Genomic DNA, 25,901 nt, shown 5'->3' on the forward strand with positions numbered 1-25,901 from the left:
CACTATATCACTGTTCACGCAAAAGAAACACAAAGTGGCTCTAAAAAACACTAGAGGGAGCTAAAACAGCCACAAAACTAGGTGTCTGTTTTCCTCAAAGTTAAATCAATAGTAAATTAATACAAAATAGATTTTTTACATATTTTTCTGGGATATTTTCTCTTGATTAATGGCTAAACGTGGATGTCTTGAGAAGCTACAAAGAGACATGGGCAAATAACTCAAAATGTTTTCCACTCATTTTTGTTCAAATGTTGATATGAATTACTTGGGGCCGTGCTCATGACTCTGTCCTGCTGCTCTCTGTGAACATTCAGACAATTAAGTTTTACCGGCAAAAATGTTGGCAGAATGCATTTTCAAAGTAGCATGTGCTGGTATTCACAGAAACCATATTGTAAATTCACATGAACATATATTCATATTGGAAGTGCTTGTACATTCAACCAATTGGGGCAGAAATAATACCATGTGAATTATGTGATCAACCACAAATAAGCAACATAGCTGAACTTTCGAATACTTGTGATAAATCCATAGAGTAAACATTTCAAAATTTTAGAAAAATGCAAGTTACAAGTACATTCCAGAAAATCACAATATACCAACAAATATAGCAAGCAGAAAAAGGGGCTACCTTAACTGAATACATTTCTCATCATGAATTATTTGCTCAGCTCCAGTTATGAATGTTCCTACTGACCAGAAGGGCTGCTTAGCCTGATTAGCCACGTTATTGGTCAATATTGATTTAACTGCATTTTGTATTTTATTGAAAATACTACTCATTTCCAAAAACAATTCTGTTGATTTTGAAATGAACACTTAACTAATGAAACATTTCCACTTTTTTAGCAATATAAAGCATACATATTAAAGAGTAAAAGTAACTCTGCAGTAACATGCATAATATTTACTGCAGGTGATTAAAGCTATTACAATTAACACAGTAAGAATGATATAAAACTTTATAGCATAAAACCACTGCACAAATTTGGGTCCCAACCTTGTGAAGACTTACATAAAGATATAATGCACCATGAAGAGCCCTGTTGAACTGAATGGGACTATTCACAGCACACAAAGTGAAGCACATGCATAAATCTTTCCAGGGTTGGGGACGTACAGAGGACAGGCTATTTTTAATAATAAAATAAAATATCTATGCTCTCATATTGCTCATAAATATTTTAATTACTGTTTTGTTTCAAAATAGTATAAAGCAGAATATTGTTAAAATAAACCAATCGTGTCAAGAGAAGTCACTTGTTCTCTTTTGCGGATAGCTTCATTATTCTTCACAAGCAAAAATATTTGCCTCTTCTTTGGTTTAAAGAGTCAGATCCAAATATACAATAGGTAGTTATGATGAACTTACGGCAATTTCTCTCATCTGAAGTGCCATTATCATAACAGTTGTTTACACCATTGCAGACGTATTCAAGAGATATACACCTTCCATTATTGCAAGTAAATTCTGTGTGGGAGTCACAAGTTCGGAACAAGCAGTCCACCTCATCGCTGTTGTCTCCACAGTCATTGTAGTGGTCGCAGCGGTAGTGATAAGGTACGCACCTCCCATTGCCACAGGTAAAAGCTGTTGGCTGACAGGTATGGAAAGCTAAAAGGGGATAAAAACAGGGAGGAAAAGTCATGGATACAATGTAAACTCAATTCTTTGACAAATGTAGCAAAGGAAAACGCGCTTCACTTTTACCTGCCAGGGCAAACATCGCTGCAAAACGGACTGCATGAAAAGTAAAATACACATTTTGAATTAGACAAAGTCAAAAGCTAAAGTAGGATAAACATGATTTAAAGTTAAAGGCATGCCTATAAATCCTTTCTTGTTTCTAATGCAAATTTGTTGTCATAATACACATGAAGATGCAGACGCAAAATCGGAAAGCAGGCAGGAGCCCGCTCCAAATTACTACCACATGACTCAATCCCATTGCCACCAAACCAATGGGGAAAGTGCCACTGATGTCAGTGGGAGCAGGACTGAGCCCTGTGTCACTTTCGAACACAGTTATTAAAACACTTACCACACACACTTTCCAGCTCATCGCTGCCATCCCCACAATCGTTATCATTGTCACATTTCCACCGCTCTGAGATGCATCGTCCATTAAGGCATGTGAAGAGCCCTCCATCACACCTGGTACCATTGTCCACAATACAGTGCTTGTTATTATTGGCTAAATACCAGTGACCTTCAGAAGGACACTGACACTCTGCACCAGTAGGACCTGCATACATTTGAAACCAAAAAAAAAAAAAAAGGATGAGCATATCAACACATTAAGGTAAGCCTTCCATAAAATTATTCACAGCTACAACATTCGTTATTCTTTGCTGAACTATAATAGCTAGCTGTGTTGTATGTGTCTGCCTTTTAAATAAGCAAGGCTACTGGGTCAGATGCTGATTTCAGTACACCTGTATCAATCCACTTAACTGAACGGCACTTAACTACGGCTGGAGTAACTGAGCTCAAAATCTGGTGCACTGATTTATAATATTTGTTTGCCATAAATACCATGAGATCTCTGGGCTGTTCTCAGTGTGATAATAGGTGCACTTTTGGGGTCCAAGTGAGAAAGTATCCTGTCGTCAAAAATTAAGGCCACACCAGCTGAAGATCTGGCCCTTAAGACTGGAAAACATTAGACTAACTTTGTTCATATTGAAGTCAATGGGAGTTTTCCATTTGCCTCCAGGCCAACTGTGAATGGGAGATAAGTGCTTAGGTGCTTTTGGAAATCCCACTAGGCACCTATCTGCATCTTTAGGAGACTTTAAAAATCTTGCCCGGGGTGCTTTTAAAAATCCCTCCCCTAATGTATTTTACAGTTTCAGCTTGTGCCAAACTTGTACAACATTATCAGCTTATTAAACCCACTCATTTTCTACTGGAAATTGGGATTTCAATTGCCAAAGCTTTTAAAATAACACAACAAAACAGATGGAGATTGTACGGCAAGGGGTTCTGAAAGAGTCTGGAAAATAATGGTAACGGAAATATTTTGTAATACCATGTGATGAAGAAATCCAGATTATGATGACATTTTAAATTTGCAGCATGAAGTATTTAGTGCTGTGGTACCATTCTGAGGTCCCAGTGTAATCTACTGATAAGTATGTATTATAGGCCCCCTCTGTGCCGAATCCATAGAGGACAGGCGTCCGGTACAGCCCCAGCTAGAGTGCTTTAGCTCTAACTGTAGCAGCTCATGTAGTTCAATCCCTGATGTGTCAGCCAAAATGGCAGCTGTCACATTAGCACAGAAAATTCAGTTTGTACAGTCTGGACCTCAATGAGATATATTTTAGTTTAGACCAGGAATGGGCAACTGTAGGCATAGGGGAAACAACCTGCCCACCAGATCATTTTATTTGGCCTGTCCATAGGCAGCTGGTAAAAATATTATTTGGGGGGGAATGAGCAGGGGCGTAGCCCTGAGTGGGCCATGGCCCAATCAAGTAGCACCCAGGTCCACCCAAATCTGAGCACCAGACACAACCACTTAAAGTGAGAGGGGTTACAGGGAGTACGAGAGGAGCAGAGTACCGGACTGGGAGCAGGAGCCCAGGCACTGAGTCGCAACACCACTCATTGGCCCAACCATCTCTCTGTCACTCATGCAGGGGAGGGCTCATGTCACCCGGCTCTGGTTCCTGCCTTCCCATTGGCTCCCATCTTCCACAGCCAAGCTATCTGTCATCAGCCCTGACCCCTCCTAGCCGTGGGCGAGTCAGGGCACATTTCTGCCAACAGGGAGGCAGTAACCAGTGCTGGATGGTGTAATGGCAGAGCCCCTTCCCTGCTGACATGACAGATGGGGGCTAGGCCAAATTTGAGTGGCGTTGCGACTCAGTGCATGGTCTCTGCCTTCACTCTGTTCCCCCTTAAACACAGGCTCCCCAACATGCAGAACCCATACACCAGGCTCCAGCTCTGGCCCATGCCACCCAGTTCTGGTTAGTTCCTCCCTGTTGGCAGAGGTGTACCCTGCTCCCACCCACTACTGTGGGAGGGGGCTGTCCAAAACCTGATTGGCTCTCAGCTCCCAAACAATCATCCCAGGGGGAGACAGTAACTGGAACTTGGTGGCATGGTGCAGAAAGGCTGATGGGGAAGCAGAGCCAAGCAGAGTAGTATGAGGCAGCAGCAACTTTACTAAAAGACGGTGCCCCTCAGTGACCCGGCTCAATCTTCAAAAAAAATTCTGTGTGGCCTGCTCAGGCTTTTAGGATATTTTGTGGTGCTCTGCTACCTTAAAGTTGCCCATTCCTGGTTTAGGTGAATAAATATTTCAGCCATTCCCAAGTAATTTTTAAACCTAGCACTCCACCATACTGTGAATTCTGCTATAGTCAACATTATCATCAAACATAATAGTTTACCTGGTGCACAGATGTGACTGCAACCGCCATTAAATTGGTTGCAAGGATTGATGCACTGTTGTTGCTTACTTTTTGACCAAACATGAATATCCATTGGTCTTTGTGGCAGATTCATGATCATTACTATCTGATCTGAGCCATCGTATTTGTTAGCTCGGTAAATACTTCTGGTATTCCAATCTGTCCAGTAAATGTGCTGATCAAACAAGGTCATGGCAAATGGATATAGAGCAGTACTAACGATTACTTCACGATTGGAACCAGAAAGGGAGCATCGCTCAATCTTCTGTCTAAAATAAATAAGGAGATACTAAAGCCTTTGAACTTTTACAGATACCAGTACATACTTAATTACACTCTGTGACCAGTTCCCACCAATTAAATACTGGAGCATATTTAACTAAGTTTTGCTATTAAATACAGTTTGAGGTCTCAGGGGCTTTTCAAACTACTGGCTCAATAATGATGCACAGTAATGACTTTGAAGCACTAATAAAATAATGTACCAGAAGCAATTATTTTTTAGAAGAAAACATGTAAGCAGCTACACGACACATCACCAAAATGAGCCCAACGTTCACGACAGAATTCTTTCCTTTGAAGGGACTCAAAATCCATGGAGCCTTGCACTAAGCGTACAGCGGCACCATGAAAGGGAAAGATACTGTCTTTTTAGTTGCCACTACTGAAGACCCAAATTCATGTTACCAGGAAATACATAGCAGATCACATACAAAATAAATACATAAACCGATGTGCTAAGTTTCCCATGAATAAATATATGAAAGAAGAAGAGTTGCTATAAAATAACCACAAATTCTTCTCTGTTGACCTTGGAGTTCAGGCTCCCCTCTGCAACGATGAGCAGAACTAACAGAAGCAGGACCTCCGGGGTCCACAGGAGATACAGGCTCCAACCCTACAGATCCTGTGGCAAGCAATATCCCTGTTCCATACTGTCTACCCATCCTATCCCTAGCAGCACTATTGACCCACCTGCACCTGCTTCCAGTGGAGGTCAGATAGTGCTGCTTCAGGAAAAATCAATTTATGCTACAGTTGCCGGTGCATTATTATGTAAAATCATTTTATCAGGCCACAAATGTTTGCAGCACTTAAGGCACAGAGTTAAACAAGTTCCCTGCCTCACAGAGATTACAGTCCAAGCAGACAAGTCACACAAGAACAAAACACGAGAGTACAGAAAAAGGAGGGTGTGGAAAGATTGTTGGCAGGAAGGATGACAAAGTAGGAAGGATTTCTAGAAGAAATGCATTTTGAGGAGGGATTTCAAGGAGGAGAGAGAAAGTGCTTGGTAAAAAAGAAGCATGGTATTGCTAGAAGCTGCGAGTGAGAAGAGAAAAAGGGAGCAATGAGGAGAAAATACTGGGTGGAGTGTAGGGGAATTAGAGAAATTAGAGCAAATGTGAAGAGTGTACTAAGCCCCGGGTAGAGGCTGCTGCCTCACTCCATGTCCCAGCATTCTGGTGATCAGACAACCCAATGAGGTGTTCTATAGACATGGCAGGGCTTTGGTGACAGGAGACAGAAGGTCATGTGAGTTCTGCTCCTCTCCTTCAAAGATGCGCCTGTGCGATTGCCGTGCTTTTGCTCCTTTCTTCACAATGCAGTTAAAGGGAAGACAAGGCCCATCAAGGCTGCATACACAGAAATACAGGTAGCAACGTTATGTTTGTGTGTAGACTGTCAATGGAACAGAAAGGTTTTCTGAAAATTACACTGTAAACAATAACATTCCCCATGTCCAGAGGGGGGTTCAATGTTGCAGCTCCAGGACTAAGTCCTGCCCTTCAATTTAACACCCAGAAGAGCTCTTCCAAAGCTGTAGAAGCACGCAGGTAACCAGTCATTAGCATTAAGTGAATAACATGAACTTACATTAGCTAATCTTAGGGCAATTGTATGTTTAAGTCTCCCTTAGAGAAACATTTCAATTGTTACAAATTGCATTCTGGTCATTCACTAGACTACTAGGGTAGGCTGAATGAGGAGAGAAGCTGCTGACAGAAAGAAAATTATCATGTAAGAAATTTCTCCTTCTGCTGCCTGGCTTCTCTCCTCCTTCATCACTAATGGGAAGTAACAAGCAGTGAATCACAGAAGTGGAGGAAGGGACGATAAAGCAGAATTTTAATTATTATTACAAGATGAATAATAGGCAGACATACAAGTTATCCCATATAAAGCAAAAGCTTTGTAATTTAAGGAATTCTGTGGGAACCAACCCAGTAGCACCTTCCTACCAAAAGGCTCCCTCTGCAGAGCAATGAAAATCTATTTTGCAAATCTTCTTCAGATGAGGCTCAGACACTTTTCCCCACAATGCCAATAGGGACCTTCCGAGGGCACCTTGATTCGTACTCCATAAATAGTCTCCCAGATGCCCAGGATGTCAACTGGTGAAGGATTTTAATGTCTTGCCTGCAGCAAGTTTGAGGTCCTAAGGCCATGGCATTTTGGATAGAATAAGACGTTTTGGGAATGCCCATTTATGCCACAACTTTCCAAGGGAGTGTAAGGACTGGAACAAAATAATGGAAACACTGTTTCACAGGAGTTGTGGAAAGATGAACTAATCTTGGTCAGAATTATTTCTGGAGCTACAAGAATAACCTTTTCCACTTGACAACAGCTATGTCATTCTTGCACAGATAGAGGAACTAATTCCAACCCTGTCTTTTGGAAGTAATGGCAAGAAGAAAAGCTGCACACAAGCTTGTCTAGTTTGGCCAGTCTGATGAATCTTGACACTTGACAATACTCAGTGGAGAGTCTAGTGTACCTCCATAAAGAACACTGCGAGGGCTGGTATACACCTTTTTATGGTATTTGGTTGCTGGATTCTGACCAGCCATCTGGGAAAACCTGTAGTGTAGCTCAGATCACCAGAACTTTGTGATTATTATTAATTGTTTGTAGTAAATTAGTGGCCAGGGCCCCATTTGCTGGACACAGTACAAACAAATAACAAAGAGACCATATTTGCCTCAAAGTGCCTTCTGTTTCCCCTCACACCTGAAATGAAATTTGACCTAATAAATTTCCCTGGTTAAATTCTGTCTGGATACCAAAATGTATCAAGGAGACTAATGGAGAAACCCTGCGGAACTGCACTTCTCTTCCCATGCCCAGGCTATTAACTGTAGGTTGTCCAGTGTCCAGGAGTCTTTCAGCAGGTGTAATGGAGGTTCCTCAGTTGTCTATCAAATATAAAGTACCTTCTGACCCATGGAGGTTTAGGACTTCAACTCTCCTTTTTCCTCTTTTCCACATCTTTATGTGAACTGTTTTGAAAGGCAGCAGACTTTTCTCTGCCCGTGACATTATTTCCATTGTCACAGAGAAACTTTGACCTCTGGTTATTCCCTGGTTTTGGAAGGGGTATAATTAAGACTACGTTTTAGTCACAGATATTTTTAGTAAAAGTTACGGGCAGGTCACGGGCAGTAAACAAAAATTCACAGCCTGTGACCTGTCCATGACTTTTAATAAAAATACCAGTGAATAAAACTTGCGGGGCGCCTACCCAGGGGCCCCGTGGGTGCTGGGAGTGGCACAGGCGGGGACGGCTGGATGCTTGGGCGGGTGGCACACAGCCTGGGACCCCCACTGGTGCTGGGGTGGGCAGGGGCGGCGGTGATGGGGGGGGGCTGGATGCTTGGGGGGGGCACACAGTCTAGGACCCCCACTGGTGCTGGGGTGGGCATGGGTGGCAGCAGCAGGGGAGGGGCTGGATGCTTGGGTGGGGGCACACAGCCTGGGACCCCTGCTGATGCCGGAGTGGGCAGGGGCGGCGGCGGTGGGGGGCAGGGGCTGGATGCTTGGACGGGGGCACACAGCCTGGGACCCCCGCTGGCACCGGAGTGGGCAGGGGTGGCGGCAGTGGGGCAGGGACTGGATGCATGGGCGGGGGCACACAGCCTGGGACCCCCGCTGGTGCTGGGAGGTGGGGATTGGCAGAGCCAGAAGGCTCCCTACCTGGCTCCGTGCCAATGGGAGCTGCAAAGCCAGTGCTCTGGGCAGAGGCAGTGTGCAGAGCTGCCTGGCCACGCCTCTGCCTAGCAGCTGAGTGAGGGGGATGTCGCCACTTCCAGGGAGCCTCCCAGGTAAGCGCCACCCAGAGCCCACCTCACCCCATCTGGTGCCCCAACCCACTGCCCCCTCCCATACCCAAACTCTGCTGCTGGCTGGGACGCGGGGGCCCAAGACTGCCAGAGCAGCCACCGGTGCGCCTGATGCAGGGACTGCTTGAGCTGCCCCTGAGCCAGGCACACCGGCCACTGCAGAAGTCACGGAGGTCACGGAAAGTAACGGAATCCATGACCTCCGTGGCAAACTCGCAGCCTTAGGTATAAACACTCATGCTTCAGAGCATAAACAAACCTCTAACTAATGGGAGTTAAAACAAAACTTCCCCTGTAGGCAAGTTATTATATAATTTCCCTCTATAGGGTTTCTTGCACCTTCCTCTAAAGGATGTGGTACTGGGACAGGACACCATACTTGATGGATCACTAGTCTGATCCCGCAAAACCAACATTATGGCTGTGTTCAGAAACACCGCTGACAGAGCTGTTGACGTGAACTAAAAGGATGTGCACTCTGAGATATTGGAAATTGGTACAGCTCCAGGGGCGACCTTGAGAGACCTGCATGCTTTCCTTTTTCTGAGTGCAGGACCATAATCCCTGGGTCATCTTGTCTTCCAGGTATGCTTCCGACCCTGCAAGGTTTGCTTTCATAGCAAGTGTGCAAGGGTCTATAGGGAAAACTGAGTTGATTTTCAGCATGTTGTTTGTACTTACCTGCCCACAAGGGGAGATCCAGACGTGATTCAGGAATGGTGGTTAATTTTGTATTACGTCCCCTCAGTGGTACCATGTTCTTAGGAGGACTATCTGGAGACACACTGTGTGAAATCCCACTTGGGGGATAACACAGATGCTTGGTACTAGCAAACACATTCGCTAGAGACAATTGGTTATGGATAAGCACTGCCAGGAAATGATTGATGTAAGAAAGTTTGTATCTTTGTGAATATTTACCGTAATGGTAAAATTACAGTCAGACCCATGCTTATTTTGATCTCTGGTTGAACCATTTTCTGCACTGGGCTCAAAAGATTTTTCTTGATTTTGATCAAGTGGTGGGGCTGAATTTTTTCCAGCAGCTGGCAAATTCTGAGTGAGTCTGTTTCTCTGGACAGGGTACAGGTTGTGATGTTGTCCATGCATGGGCATAGATGTGCTGTGACTATTACCAGCCATTTCTTAGGACTCTGGATGCAGACGGCAGACTGAAAGAAAGAGTCTTGTACAGGAAGTTTGATCTCTCATGTACAAATGCTCATGTCATCTTTGTCATGCTGAGGAATTTGTTGGCTTAAGATGAAAAATTTATCTCTGTCTTTCTTGTGGGGAGGGGCAATCTCAAAATTTTGGAGGGTCTGTCTCCTGAATTTTGAACTTCAGGGATCAGCAACACTCAGTGGTTAATTTGTAATGCAAGAGGTGCCAGGGCTCAAACAATTAGGTGCTGGGACTCAAGCAATTTTTTTACTTTCATAACTGATGCGGCAAGCCCAGAGGTGCTGGGGCTATGAACTGCCAAGCCTAGAGGTGCCAGAGCTCAGCCCTGACAAGCCCTGGCACAAATTAAGCACTGGCAACACTGCTGCTGCCCGAAGCAGAGCTCCATGGGTGCACCAGGCAGCTGCATGCCCTGACAAAAGCATGCCGGGGAGGAGGGTGGATCCTGATACAGAGCACCTGTGAGGAGAAAAGCCCAGCAAATGCTCCTTCATGGAGGGAAGGCAAAGGAGAAAGGGTTTAAACCCTGGGTTTTATACCACTTGCTCATTAACTACATTAATCACTGCCTTATGAACGGGATGCTTGCTTTTGCCTTTTTGAGGCCAGAGTCTTACTCCGGGGCAGGCTGTGATAGGTTTTCCTCTCTATCAGAATCCTCATGCCCTTGTCTGGGCTCTCATAAGAACATAAGAACATAAGAAAGGCCGTACTGGGTCAGACCAAAGGTCCATCTAGCCCAGTATCTGTCTACCGACAGTGGCCAATGCCAGGTGCCCCAGAGGGAGTGAACCTAACAGGCAATGATCAAGTGATCTCTCTCCTGCCATCCATCTCCATCCTCTGACGAACAGAGGCTAGGGACACCATTCTTACCCATCCTGGCTAATAGCCATTTATGGACTTAGCCACTATGAATTTATCCAGTCCCCTTTTAAACATTGTTATAGTCCTAGCCTTCACAACCTCCTCAGGTAAGGAGTTCCACAAGTTGACTGTGCGCTGCGTGAAGAAGAACTTCCTTTTATTTGTTTTAAACCTGCTGCCTATTAATTTCTCCATGATGGAGTCGCAGCTTCAGGCAAGAACTGACACCCTACACAGCTGTCCAATGCAAAGCCCCATCCCCGAGCAGTGCAAGGGTCAGTAGCTTACAGCTGCAGGGCATAGCTCGCCTTCTCCAGCCTCATGCCCTGGCAGAGTGAGGGTCGGCAGCTAGCGGCAGCAGAGCATAGCTTGTCCTCCAAGGCTCCTGAAAAGCTGTGTACAGCACCTCTGGGACTTGGTTCAATGCCTGCAAGGCTTCTCTGCTGCTGTGAGGGGGGAAAGGCAGCTGTGGAAGAGACGCTGTACTGGGGAACCCCAAGGGTTAGAGCCTCAATGCTCCAGTGACTCCTCACCTCAGGAGGGCCAGAGACACACAGAAGCTGAAATGCAGTCACTATGCAGCATTAAAAAAATTGAAACTTAGAAGACAAAGTGGCTTAGAGAGACTGAACAACCAACTGAAGGCAGAAATTCTGGTGGCCTGAGCTGATGGGCGGGGCTTAGTCCCGGAGCCTCCAGCAACAACACTGGACCATCTCCAAATGCCGCGGTGGGAGGCATTGCCCATTAGTGATGAATGAGGAGAAAAGCTGTGCAGAAGCAATGTATAGATCAGAGAAAACGCTAAAATACTGCATTCAGAATAAGACAAATGAGCTAGCACAACATTAGAGTACATTTAGCTCCCTGTGAATTTCAGGAAACCCAGTAATTATATGTGCCTGCAAATTACTAACACACATTGTTCTCGAAATCACAGGTCAATTCTAAGATTTGTTAGTTAATCAATCAAAACTGCCAAGGAAGTCATGGAAGTTTTGATTGAGTAACGGTGGCAGAATTTGGTCCCTACAATTTTGTTTTCCTGGTATAAGACAGAAACAACCATGTGGTTAATCAATTACAGTACTATGTACTTTCTAATTACTTTTCACAATGGAATTTAAAAACTATTAAGTGATTATTAATGGGCCCTACTATAAAATGGTACCAAATGCATCTGAAGTAATGAAAAAGGGAGAAAAAAATCTGAGCTCTGAAAGTAAAGTGTAATAATAAATTTCTTTTAAAAATCCTACTACAGACAAGACAGATACATACAGACGTGCATCAGCCCAGTAAAGCTGCTGTTCCTCATAGTCCAGGGTAAGTCCGTTTGGCCACACCAAATTGGTGCTTACAATAGGTATTCTGAAGTTTCCTCCAAGTGTAGCTCGTTCTATTTTAGCATTGGTACTCCAGTCAGTCCAGTACATGTATCTATCAATCAGACAATTGCAAAGTTATCTCTTTGGCAAACAAAACCCACAGGACTCAATTCTGTCGTAAGAGACATCCATCCTGGTCTCTCCTACTGAAATCAAGAGTCAACTGGGAATATATATGTGAGGGAAGAACTATCTCCATTAATTAGGACCCTGATTCTGCAATAGCAAGGACCCCTGCACCCACGTGAAGCCCTACTGGAGCCCCACCACTTCGTGTGTGACCTTGGGAAAGTCACTGAATTTCTCTCCTGTGGTTTCTCCATTTGCAAAATAGTGCTAATAACATTATTTCCTGCTTCAAAGGGCTGCTGTGAGGATCAATTCATGAATTCTTGTGAGGCACTTGGATAGTACGGGGTATTGGGATCATATAGGAATCTAAATAGGTAGATTTCCTTGGTGTGTCAACTAATCCTAGGGACATGCTACTCTCAGAGAAGCCTTATTTTGAACAACCACCGCGTGGTCCTCTGCTCAGCTCAGATGAGTGGTGGACAGATGCCTTCCCATTATCTTCTCTGTCTAGTTTGACAAATATCTGGTGCTGGATGCCTCTCCTTCCTGCTGGTATAGAGATCTTCCTGGCACCTCCGCAGATGGGCTAGCATTCACTATCAGCTGAAGGAGTCTCCTGTGGGTCCTCTGATTTCACCTGCAAAGCACTGTCTCATATTGCCTGCATATATCTGAATACACTTGCACATTCTATTGCACTGGCCAGGAACAGAACACAGAACTCTGTGCAATTCACATAGTTCCCTCAAGCTGTTATCTTCCAGCACACACATTTCCAAACTTACATCATTTTTGCTTCTCCTCTATTTCTCTTCTAAAAATAGTATTGCTCCCACTGTACCCCCACGATTTACCTGAGAGTGCCATTGCTTTTGTCTTTTTGAAATTTAGTTGACAAAGCCAAGTATCAAAGAAGGTCTATATCTAAATTTAATCTTATGTTACTACATCCAAAAAACTACAAATAAAGAATATCGAAGTTGCAAAGTCAAACACTCAAAAGTTAGGAAATGCCAGAATTAAGGATCCCCATGCAGCCTTAATTCTGACCCCTCCACTTCCTCCTCCACACTGCACGGGCACCAGCAGGAGGAGTCAGGGTTCATAGGAGCTCTCAGTTCTGGTGCCCAGCACCACAGCAGCCAGAAACATCATCTGCAAGGAAAGTCCTGCTCAGCCCTGCAGCCTTGGATGCATGTCCAGTACCAACAAAATCTTCAGGGAATTTGGCTGCCAAACTCTTAAAAAGTCTCTACTAAACATGAGCAAACTCAGATTTTTTCAAAGACCAAATATGGACAGTTGCTCACAGGAACAGCAAAAAAAACCAAAAAACCACATTGCTGAGAGCAGGGTGATCTCTCTGCCAAATGGGTCTAACAATGGGAAGTGTCGGGCATCTTTAACCATCAGCAGCGCTACCAGCCCCACCTAACATAAAAATACAATTTTAATGAAAACTTTAGAAGAAAAAGAGCAAGACATACCCTCTGCAAGGATCTAGTACAATAGCTCTAGGGCGTGGAACACGGGCAACCACTGTGCGGTTAGATCCATCCACAGCCATTGAGCTGATAGTCTGGTTCAAATAGTCACTGTAATAAATTCTGTTACTGATCCAGTCAAAGGCTATGCCATCTGGAGTTCCCAAACCTTAAGAAAGGAGAACATCTCTTCATTAAAACTTTCTGAAACATTGCCATACACTTCACCAAATCATCACCGTCATAATGGGCCAAATCCTGAGGTACTTATCCAGTTAAGATCCCATTGACATCAATGGGTGTTTGCCTAAGTAAAAATCTAAGAAACAGGCCCTTATAAGGGCACAAAGTGGGGGTGGGTTCTGTCAATGGACAAGGAACCCTTCCTCTCAAACACTTGTACGGCCTACTTAAGGGCAAGACAAATTGCAGTCTCTATCCTCCAGGAAGTGCAGGGACTCCTCCTGCACTACTACTCTGGGAGTGCACAGTGCTCCAAAGGAGGCAGAGAAGGGTGGGGAAGAGGCAGAGACATTGCCCTACCTTCTCTCTGCAGCCACCCTGGAGTGGGACCAAAGCAGTGGGGGAAGTAAGTTGTGCCCCTGGAAAGGATTCCAAGACAGAATCCCTCCTTGAGCTCTCCTAGGGGAGGTGCAGCCCCACCCACACCCACACCACTGGGCTGCACTGAAAAGGCAGAGCTGAGCCCCGCTCAGGACCTGAGGACTTGGCCCAGTATGAACAAACAGTGTAACTCAGCAAATATGAGTGTCTTCTTCTACCCCATCCTTTATGCACTGAACGCCTTCTCTGAGCTGGTTTGCAAGATCACTATCCCCCTCCCACAATGAAATCTCTGTTGAAGACCCACTTCCCCTGTGACACCTACAAGAACCCAGATGACTGGTAATGCCAAGGCTGACAGTAATTAAAAAAAAATTAAAAACCCAGAACATTGTGTTACCCAACACTGTATTACCAAGACCAAGGCCAAACACCACCTTGACCACTCTGCTTGTACATTACATCCAGCTAACCTTTCATCTGTCTCTTTTGTCCTTTTATATTATACGTTCTTTGGGGCAGGGGCTACGCCTTCCCATATGTTGGTTCAGTGCTCATTGCATTGTGGGAACTGCTGGAAACAAACAATAATAGTACTAACTAATCTTATACTTTCATAGTTTGTGTGAGTACTGATAAAGATGGAGTAAGAACCTGAAAGGAGGAAAAAACTAAGCAGAAATGTCAACAGAAGCTTTCAAGAGAATATCTTAACTCAACAGTCTGTCTTGATCATTAGAATAAACATACTGTAATTATTTAACTAATAATCAGGTGCTATAATCCTATCTTGTTAATATCCAGTTAGTTTAGATCAAGTTTAATGGCATTTACCTGACGCAACTATAGTTGGAGTGCCAGTTCCTGAGTAAATATTAACGTAGCTGATTTTTCCTGTCCCAGCTGGTGAACTTTGTGTAAAATATATTCTGTTGTTCATGCTGTCAAAATCTAGAGCCACTGCAGTTCTTAACACATTCACTGTGCGAAATGGGGGGCTGTGATTCTCAGGATCGAGCTGTATGCTTCTAAGCGCATTCTCAAGGGCAAAAATCAAGTAATCATCTGTTGAAATGGAACATCTCTTGCCATCACTTCCTAGTGTGCCAAAGGCACACCCACATTTAGGCATCTGCAGATCAGGCAAGGCAAAACACAAATGGGAACAATCTCCATTGTTCTCCAAACAAGGATTGTTGTTGATACTGAGGGGAGACCGTGGTTGAAAACGGCTGTCGTAAATGGTAACATCTCTTAGCCAATTAATATTGTCTCGTATAACTGTTGGCTGCTCAGTGTTGCCTGGCTCTTTGCTGGCTTGGAAGACTTTTTTCAGGTTCCTGTCCACCCAGATCATAGAATTTTCAAAGACGGTGATGCCATATGGTGTTGGGTAGCGACTACCATAGCGAACAATTTCTGCTTCACCCCCATCAGGCTGAATTCTTGCAATCATATCTAAAGAATCATCAACCCAATAAACATAGCCATTGCTGTGATCTACTGCCAAGCCACGTGGTGTGACAATGCCTTCAGACACAAGCACTGTTCTGTTGGTGCAGTCAAGAAACGCACGTTCAATCTTTGGATTCTGTCCATAATCTGCCCAGAAGAGGTATCTGTTTTTTGGGTCTACTACTATATGCCTTGGCATATCCACTGTGGTTTTCAGGAGAACACGTCGATAAGAAGTGTTTAAACGCAAAACTTCTACAAAAGTCTCTGTCAGGAAAGCATTCGTAAAATAAAGGTTCCCTGTATTTTAAAAAAATGTTAAATACAATTTAATTCAAAACCAGAGAAACACAAGCTGATACCTGCAAATGGTGATCATAAAATGAATCATAAAATTATGATAAGCAAAGACCCAAGTATATAGCTGGTTAGGGCATTTGCTTCCTTGGAAAGAACTTTAAAAATAGATGCTTAACTGTGAAGAATTAGACAAACAGTACCACAAAATAAAATTATTCAAATTCTGCCCTTGATTCATTCATCCATCCTTACTAACTTCAGTGGGCTGCACAGGCATAATTGAGACAGAATTTGGCCCATTCATATAGGTCATCATCATGGTTTCATATAACAATATGTATTTAGTTCAAAGGTCTTGTTTTATTACCTTGCTTCAAATCAACATTAACATTTTTCCTTAGCATTTTATTTGAAACTAAAGACACTATGTCTATATATACACCACTGGTGGCGGCAAGTAGTATATGTGTAATACATGCCACAGTGAAAAGCACACCGCATCCACCCTGAGGTGTGTAGCTACACATGCCAGTGACGGGCTCTGGGAGAGGGAAGGCAGAGAGGAAAGAGCTTCAGCAGCTCCCTGCTGATGGAGCCTTTCACTGAGGCGAGGAAAGGCTGAGTCTTTCCCCACAGCCTTCCCCTGCAAGAGCCATTCCCCACTGCTGGAGTCATTCCCTTCTGTGGAGAAGGGCTCCAGCAGCGGGGAGCTGGCAGAGCCTTTCCCCACTGCTTCACCCCTGCCAGAGTCTTTCCCTGCAGCAGGGATGGGAGCTGCCGGAGACTTTCCCAGTGGTGGAGAAGAGTTTCTGCAGCGGGGAGGGAGCTGGCAGAATCTTTCTACACAACTGGAGTCTTTTCCTGGAGCAGAGAAAGGCTCCAGCAGCATGACACTACACTGTTAAAAACAGCAGTTTAGATGGGGACGCAGGGTTTGGGCGTGCAGAGAGCCATGTAGGGTACCTAGTCAGGTACATACCCACACCCTTCAGGCATGTCTGTAGTCTACTAACCTAAGCCATGCCTCATCGTCTATACTGCTACTTATACCCATGTGTATGTGCACTACACACCACCAAAAGACGGTGCAGCATAGACACACCCAGAAGGAATTACACCAAAGAAACAAAAAAAATGTATGCACTTGACAAAGATCTCCTGTTTAGTGTTAAATGAATAAATGCTTTCTAAAAAGTTGGTATTTGCATTAATTATAACTTGCTGTTTGATTTAACTTGCAATATTAATTGGAAAGCATGGTTTTAAGTCTACAGCTTAGAGCCAAATTCTGTCCTCTACTTTGTTCATTCAACTCCTACTGTAATCAAGGGGACTGCTGCCCTTCATACATTTTTTTCATTTTAAAACCACTCTGCATATACAGCACTAGCTAAAAGCATACATGGTTTCCCTTTGAAATGTTTCCATGAGTTTTTTTTTCTATAAAACTAATTATTAGTCTAAAGATTCCTACAACATATACAGAGAAACCTTTATTATAAATTCAGCTATGCAGCAGTTCTGCTTACCTGCTACCCAATCAATTGCAATGCCACGGATTCCATTTCGTCCTATTCCATTTGTAATAACGTTTCTAAAATAAGAACCATCCGGCTTAATTTTACGTATTGCATTCTGGGAAGAAACAGTGCTGCTGAAGTCACACCAGTAAATGAAACCAGAAGGCATGTGAACATCCACATGAAGTGCATTTCGTCCTGAAACATTTTTAAAAAGCAATCAATTATTTTTAATATAAAGTATTTTATTTAAAATTTGTGGTTTATGTTATTTGCAATGACAAGTGAATTGAGGTTGTCATGGCATAAAATCTCATGGCATAAAATCTACCATCAATTTACATTGCCATGGTACTCTTTATATGTAAACATTCAGATGAGATCATATAAATGGCTTCTCTGTTAATGTGTAGAGCATCGTATTATTATGGCTCTGTAGTTCAATATTTAAAATAGTGTATGAGAATATTAAACTAACAAAATCTGATTATTACAGTGTGCTAAAATTAAACTCACAAACTACATCTGCAAAAAGAGGTTGTCTTCTGAAAATTTAGGCCTTTATGTGGAGATCGGTACATGCCACTGAATTTTATACATTCCTTACCTCCATGGCATGATGTCTAGGCAATATTCTTATTCAGTATATTAGTCTTGTTGTTAAATACACCATATGTCAGATAAGCAATCACCAGAGCATTACAAATCTTTAACAGAAAATGACCACAATAGGCATAAAGAGATTTTTCTCATCTACTACAATCTTCACATACCTCTTCCTGCCAACGGCACCATGGCTTCAGAGTGATCAGATGTCTCTAAGCTAAATCCTTTAATTGCGGACAGCATGGAAACAATTACAAAGGAACTATATGGGGAACAGGTCCTGTTATCAGGATTTAGCTGGAAGCCAGTGGCACAGGCACAGGAAAATAGTCCACCAGGCACAGGCAGACAAAGCTGCTGACAAACTCCAATATTGTTACTGCAGCCATTTGAGGAACCAGCAGAATCTGTGTCAGAAAGAAACAGATGCATATAAAACCTCAATAGTGCAGCTGTTCATTATAAACTCTCATTGTTCTAGAATAAAATGTATACACGCCACAAGCTTATCAGGAAAGTGACTAATAACAATAAGCAGCAACAGTAAGAATCTTAATCATTTTGAACTGTGGCAAATAAATATAAGCGTCTGGACTCCTCTCACCTAAGATGAAGAGATCTTCAGTAGAGCATGTTTTTTCAGGATCAGATATGACACTCATAAATTTGAAGCAAACTAGCTCATGAAATTCCAGAATGAATTTTTCAGTTAAAGTTACAGCTGTAAACTTAGGCCTGGTCTACACTACGACTTTAATTCGGATTTAGCTGCTTTAATTCGAATTAACACTTGACCCGTCCACACAACGAAGCCATTTAATTCGAATTAAAGAGCCCTTTAATTCGATTTCTGTACTCCTCCTCGACGAGAGGAGTAGTGTCAAAATCGGTATTGTTAATCCGAATTAAGGTTAGTGTGGCCGCAATTCGATGTTATTGGCAATTCAATGTTATTGGCTACCCACAATGCAACGCTCTGGAAATCGATGCTACTACGGTAGCTTGGACGCACACCACCGAATTAATGGTGCCTAGTGTGGCCGAATACATTCGAATTTATAAAATCGGTTTCCTAAATTCGAATTATATAAATTCGGATTAATCCCGTAGTGTAGACATACCCTTACTGTAAAAACAGATGCGACAGCAAAATCCTAACTGGATAACCTCACAACTAATTATTAGAGCTGGGAAATGCCTCATGTGATTGTCCTCAAATAAAAAAAACTAAATTTGCTTTGCAAATATTCATACCCCTTTGTGTTCTGTTCCTGAGAATATTCAAACAAATGAAGTTATATCCAGGAATGTTTGTGAAAACAGAATTTTACATGAATATCAGAACATTCAGAGAAACTGAATTTTGAACTCAGAAATACATTTCCACAGAAACTTACTTCAATAAATTGTGCTCTTTCAGTCAGAAAACAATGACACCATCATCTGACCAATTTTTCTTAAGAAAATTAACCACATGGATTGCATTTCATATTTCAATACCAAATAATCTAATAAAATACCGAGATTTATTCACAGAAATCATTAGGGGAATAATTTTGAAAAAGGAACATATTGGAGAAAACTGAAAACTGCTCATGGACAATTTGCAAGTAGAAAAGGATGCTAAAATTCACAGCAAAATATTATTCACTGTGAATTAATCAACTAGTTTTACCAATTACTTGAGGACATTTGAACACAGAAATTAATAAACTAACTAGCAATGAGCCCAACGTCAAAACTAGAGCATAACACCATTGGACATTGTGGAAGTTCAGATCTCAACTATACATGTGAGAACGATCTCTACAATCAATCAGAACTCCCTGCTCTTCCAGAAAAAGTTAACACAGACTGTGTTAGTACAGAGAAGTGAAAGTTAATGTACCTGCATTATTTCCATACCGTACTACTAGAAATCATACTGAAATCAAAACTAACAAAAACAAACCCATGGCGGTTTGCCATGCCATCTTGTTGGCAATTTAATAACGTTTCAGATTCTTGTTTTCAGGATGGTAGATTTTTCAAAATTTAGACTTCCTGACACTGCCTCTTTAAATTGTAGCGAATACTCACTGTCTTTATAATACACTCGTAGGCACTTCAGTCTTGGAACATTGTCTCTCATCACCACTTTGTTCGCTCCAGTGGACTTGTCAACCCGCTCAATGACCTCATAGTCTCGATCAGTATAGTACAGAAAGGAATCATAGACAGCGATTCCCCAGGGGTGAGAGAGATGAAGAACCAGGGTCACACGATTTGTACCATCCACATTGCCTTTTTCAATCTAAGAGATCAGTTAGAATTTCATTAGAATTTTATACATGCTGATAAACTCTTTCTGTGAACAGAAATCTATGCATTTCTCTCAGGTTTGGGGCGAGAGTTGTGGGGTTGTTTTTTTTTTAAGAACTATTCTTTTCTTTCCATTAAAATTTAACAAACTTGTCATTTTTCAAAACAGCTAATGACAATCTAAAATAAAAGCCACATTGAGAAAAGAAAAAAGATATAATTATATAAGAGCAAAATTAATGTTAGTAAAAATATTATTCACCCATGTCTCATTAACACACACAAGTACACCTCTACCCCGATATAACGCTGTCCTCGGGGGCCAAAAAATCTTACTGCGTTATAGGTGAAACCGCGTTATATCGAACTTGCTTTGATCCGCCTGAGTGTGCAGCCCCGCCCCCCTGGAGCGCTGCTTTACCGCGTTATATCCGAATTCATGTTATATTGGGTCGCGTTATATCGGGGTAGAGGTGTATTTTCATCTACTTTATTCCTTTTCTTTTTTTTTAAGTGGGCACCACTACCCGCAGTAGTTCTCAAACTTTTGTACTGGTGACCCCTTTCACATAGCAAGCCTGTGTGTGCGACCCCCCCCCCCCTTAGACATTAAAAACACTCTTTTTTACATATTTAACACCATTATAAATGCTGGAGGCAAAGCGGGGTTTGGGGTGGAGGCTGACAGTTTGCGACCCCCCATTCATTGGGTTTGTTTAGTTTGGAAAACAGAAGACTGAGAGGGGACATGATAGCAGTTTTCAGCTATTTAAAAGGGTGTCATAAGGAGGAGGGAGAAAACTTGTTCACCTTAGCCTCTAAGGATAGAACAAAAAGCAATGGGTTTAAACTGCAGCAAGGGAGGTCTAGGTTGGACATTAGGAAAAAGTTCCTAACTGTCAGGGTGGTTAAACACTGGAATAAATTGCCTAGGGAGGTTGTGGAATCTCCATCTCTGGAGATATTTAAGAGTAGGTTAGATAAATGTCTATCAGGGATGGTCTAGACAGTATTTGGTCCTGCCATGCGGGCAGGGGACTGGACTTGATGACCTTTCGAGGTCCCTTCCAGTCCTAGAATCTATGAATCTATGTAATAACCTCATGACCCCCTGAGGGATCCCGACCCCTAGTTTGAGAACCCTTGTGCTAAAGGATACACTGTTCAATAAAACTGGCAGAATGGAGTGAATAGTTCACACCTTTTCTCTCACAAACTTTGATGTCATTCATTGAAAGGCTGTTCTAACTAATGCCATCCTGGACCTCCCAGGTACACTCCTGACAGTTATGAATCAGAAAGATATGTTCCTGCTCCCACTGCGAGATTCCTCTGGACTCTGCCTGACTCACAGCAGCATATATGAGCAGGATATAGGAGCCCTTGAGGGTTCAATTGTCCAGTAGTTAAAAATCACTGGAGGAAACACAATGGCTTTTTTAATGTTATGGAACATGTGAGTGCACACTCTTCCATGGGGACACTGGATAAACACTTTATTTGGTAAACAAGACTACTGTATCTTCCCTATACCCAAATGCTGTTTCAGTACCCATGGAGGGAGAGGCACAAAAGGCAGTTAGGCATTCAACTCTCATTGAAATTCTAAAAAGCAAGATTCATTCCAGTCCAGCAGCTACTGTATAGTGTACAAATCAGTCATATTTGGCCTGCAACTTTTAGTCACATGATTATTCTCAGTTAAATAAGTGAACTACTCATGCGAGTTAGGGTTGCAGAAATGGGCACGCAGATACTACAGCAACAATATATAAAAATTCATACCACTCCCGTGCTTGTGACAGCCCAGTACAACTTCTGTTCCTTAATGTCAATGGTAATAAACTCTACATGGTCAAGGTTACCAGTGAAGAGGGTTTTTATATCTGAGCCATCCATGTTTGCACTGGCAATCTTTGCTGGGACCCCGCTGTCAGTTCCTTGGTCTGTCCAATACAGTTTCCTGAAACATATGTTATCGCAGCAATTACAGAAGCAGGTAAGAATCTAAGGCCCCGGTTCATCAAAGCATTTAAGAATATGCTTAAGTCTACTGTGCTACTCAGCAAAATACTTCAATATGTTCTGAGTAGGGATGGACTGCTCAATCAGGTCCAACATCATGTTTCACTTTATCGGAACATTGTCATGTTAAAGATAGTTTAAGAAAAAATATTTCCTTTCCTGAACCACTCACAACATCAAATTACTAAAACTCAGCAAATTTTAAGAATCCAACAGAAATAATTTCCATTTTGCAGAGGATTCTGAGATTTCAAAATTGGGTTTGGAATGAAAACCAAAAATGTCTAAGGCTATGTCCACACTGGCAATTGAATGACAAAACTTTTGTCTTTCAGCGGTATTAAACACTGTCTCCCTCCCACCCCTCCACCCCCGAAAGACAAAGTGCCAGTGTGAACAGCACATTGTCGACAGGAGTGCTCTCCTGCCAACGACACAAATGCCGCTCGTTGGGGGTAGAAGATTTTTGTCGGCAGGAGAGCCGACCAACAGTGACTACACTGCATGACTTTTAGCGACACGGCTGTAGAGATACAGCCAGCTCCGGGATCTAATTTACTTTTCAATGTTTACGAGGAGTTTTTTTGTATTTTGCTAGGCTTGATCAGTAAAAAAAAAAAAAAAAGAATAAACTTTTACCCAAAGACATTATCTTAATATTTATAATAAGGACTAAAATGGAGAGTTGCCATTTTGGATGGGGGAGGTAAAATCATGTTAAAATGTGTGAGTTAACATGTTTTCTAACATGGTGCCTTTTCCCATTATAGACAAGGCCCCAGACAGTCATCCTTATATCACTTTGCACTGGGTTGATATTTTGAAGGTTTTCTTTGCAGTCAAAATGGCTTGAGATTAAATTTCTTTAAATGAAAGCTGTGCTCCAAAATTCAAGTTATGTGACAATTAAAAAATAATCTGCAACTATGCAGCAATTTATGCATTCATGTAATTGATCGCATTGCATATTAGGCTCTAACTATAATTTTAAAAGATTAACAGATTCAACCCAAATATAATTTTAAAAAACAAACTCTGTGTATGTCAATTTTATGCCTGCAACAAATTTTCATCGCCACCCATCATACAAACCCTAAAAATTAGGAGAGAAATAAAATAATTGAGAAAGTATTTACTATACCAAGCTGATATAAGTTAGAAAATAAAGCATAAGTAAAGAAAAAGCTATTTTGGAAACTTACCCTCGTGCTGGATCAACAGCCAAACCAATTGGCACTCCAGCTCCAGTAGGGGTACCATCATTGGTAATCAGAGTTTTTCTGTACTTTACTTCACCATGTAGCTTCAGTACCTACATAAATGTTTAGCACAATTAGGGTTTGCAATGTGGAATTGACAGTATAATTTCAAACTAAAACCTGGACAGCCTGAACCCACATAGGTCCAAGCTGAAGAAAAGGTTAACACAAGCACTATGAAGAAAAAGCACTGGGTTCTGTACTTCTCCAATAGGTTCTCTCCTCTGACAAGTACTTCTCCAACAAACTCCCTGTGATACTTAATTTAGCTAGCATAACTGCAAATGATTCCTGTTCATAAAAGTCACTAAAATCCTTACTAAACTGCTTCCATTCTTCAGTATAACACTAAAGGTGTTAAGTGAGGTTCAGGTTGATTTTATGCTGCTTTACAAAATATTTCTTTTTAACCTGTTTAAAATTAGTTTCCTTTTAATTTAAGCACATGCCCCCCTTTTATTATTCTGGGACAGAAAAATCCCTGATCATCCATTACTCCTCTCCTTTCCACTCTAAATAACCCTGGTCTTTTTATCCTCTACCTACTTTCAAGCGGCTAGTCTCTTGTGAGCCACAACACACCAAACCACACCACAGCATTTGGGACCTGAACTTTCTTTCATTGCAGCCAATGGTAAAACTCCCACTAATTTCAGTAGGCATAGGATGTGGAGCTTAGACTTTAATGCAGAACTGTAATACATCATTCCACTCTAGTGTTCTGAGGATTTATCAGCATCAAACAACATCAGAGAGCTTACTGATTTGAAGAAAAAATAGATTTGTGCACAGGTAAATGGATGCTCCTATGAAGTATTGCTTTTAAAATCACATTTGCTATATACATATGTCCAGATTCGAGTTTGATTTATTTAGTTTGATACTTTAGGCAACTAAATTTTATATTTTTTTCTGTTTTTTGTCCTTAATACTCAGTTTTAAAATAAAGCTGCTTTCAGGTGTATTTCCCCAGAATGCCTTGCTGCTTTGAAGCTGTATGTATGGCCTCTGAAAGAAATATTCAGGCTTTCACCTTTAAATTGTATTTATCAAATAAGTACCTCAACTGACTGTGTGCCAGGGTTACTATAATACAGGTTTGCAGATATCCAGTCTAAAGCCAGGCCAATAGGAGCACCAATAACAGCTGCTGGAGCAAATACTGTCCTGTTAGTTCCATCTGACTTCACCCTGTGAATTTCACCCTTGGGGAAAAAAGATAAGAAAAGTGAGAAAATGTCGAGGGCAATGTCACAAAGAAAATAACATATTTCTTCCTCTTCACAAGCACTTCCCTCATGTGATACTAATTTGCTTAGGAAAAAGCAAATCCAACACAGCTAGTAGAATTTATATGTATATGCACAGTACAAAAGAGCTGCAAAAATATTATTTTAAATCTTAAAAGCTACATTATATAAAGAAACATTACTACTCTCTATCCTGACTGGAGGATGTAAAATTGTTATGCTTAGAATAGAAGGTTGGAGTTTATATCTTTCACAGTTATATATAATCATACTATGGTATGAACACTTTATTAGGAAAAACTCAAGGAAGGTCTGTGAAAAACATCTCTGATACAGTTTAAACACAATAAAAGAAAAGTATGTGGTCTTTTCCCCAGTATAACTTTTTAAGATTTGTACTTTGAAAACAGTTATAATGTCAGGAAACTTGACTAAGTTTATCCCAGTGATCCTACCCACTCTTGCTCCAGGAGTGTAAACCCTACGCAATCTCCAACACTAGTTGCTATCTTTCTGTGGATGACACTTAGGGCAAGTCTATACTACAGCGCTACATTGGCGCAGGTGCACTGATGCAGCTGTGCCACTGTAGCACGTCTGCTGAAGGAGCTCTATGCCAACAGGTGAGCGCTCTCCCATCAGCATCATTACTCCATCTCCGTGAGAGGCGGACGCTATGTCGGCGGGAGACCATCTCCCGCCATCATAGCACCAGTGTGAACAGCGCTTAAGTCAATGTAACTTACGCCACTCGGAGAGGGGGGGGTGCTTTTACACATTCCTGGGTGACATAAGTTACTTGTCAAGGATGGGGGCTTGGGGGAAGGGGGGGAGTGGGCGGGCTGAGGGCTGAGCCCACCCCACCCCCACCCCTGGTGCTTGCAGAGTAGAGTAAGCTGCCGCTGCTGCGCAATGTGCTTCGCCTAGCCTATAGCACCTTCAGCCTCCTTGCCTGCCTCATCTCCAGTGCTAGTGGGCTGTGCCTGTGTGGGGTAAGGCAGGGGCACTTCCCAACTATAGTAACTGTATGTTTGTAAACACACAGCACGTGCACACTACTCCCCCCG

General features: G+C 42.3%; 1 protein-coding gene across 1 annotated transcript in view; it reads right to left on the bottom strand.

The window, feature by feature from the left end:
* LRP2 (LDL receptor related protein 2) overlaps positions 1-25,901 on the bottom strand; it is a 174,718-nt gene that overhangs the window by 58,393 nt on the left and 90,424 nt on the right. Inside the window, exons 34-45 of the mRNA XM_065412898.1 lie at positions 24,646-24,789; positions 23,528-23,637; positions 22,086-22,263; positions 20,079-20,292; positions 18,167-18,406; positions 17,403-17,591; positions 14,953-15,873; positions 13,558-13,723; positions 11,889-12,047; positions 4,411-4,700; positions 2,049-2,252; positions 1,379-1,621 (exon numbers count right to left, since the gene is read on the bottom strand). Coding sequence (XP_065268970.1) covers positions 1,379-1,621; positions 2,049-2,252; positions 4,411-4,700; positions 11,889-12,047; positions 13,558-13,723; positions 14,953-15,873; positions 17,403-17,591; positions 18,167-18,406; positions 20,079-20,292; positions 22,086-22,263; positions 23,528-23,637; positions 24,646-24,789 — 3,058 coding nt within the window. The remainder of the gene's footprint in view (positions 1-1,378; positions 1,622-2,048; positions 2,253-4,410; positions 4,701-11,888; positions 12,048-13,557; positions 13,724-14,952; positions 15,874-17,402; positions 17,592-18,166; positions 18,407-20,078; positions 20,293-22,085; positions 22,264-23,527; positions 23,638-24,645; positions 24,790-25,901) is intronic.

This window comes from Emys orbicularis, chromosome 11 (genome assembly GCF_028017835.1).
Source record: "Emys orbicularis isolate rEmyOrb1 chromosome 11, rEmyOrb1.hap1, whole genome shotgun sequence".
In the NCBI taxonomy this organism is placed as follows: domain Eukaryota; kingdom Metazoa; phylum Chordata; order Testudines; family Emydidae; genus Emys; species Emys orbicularis.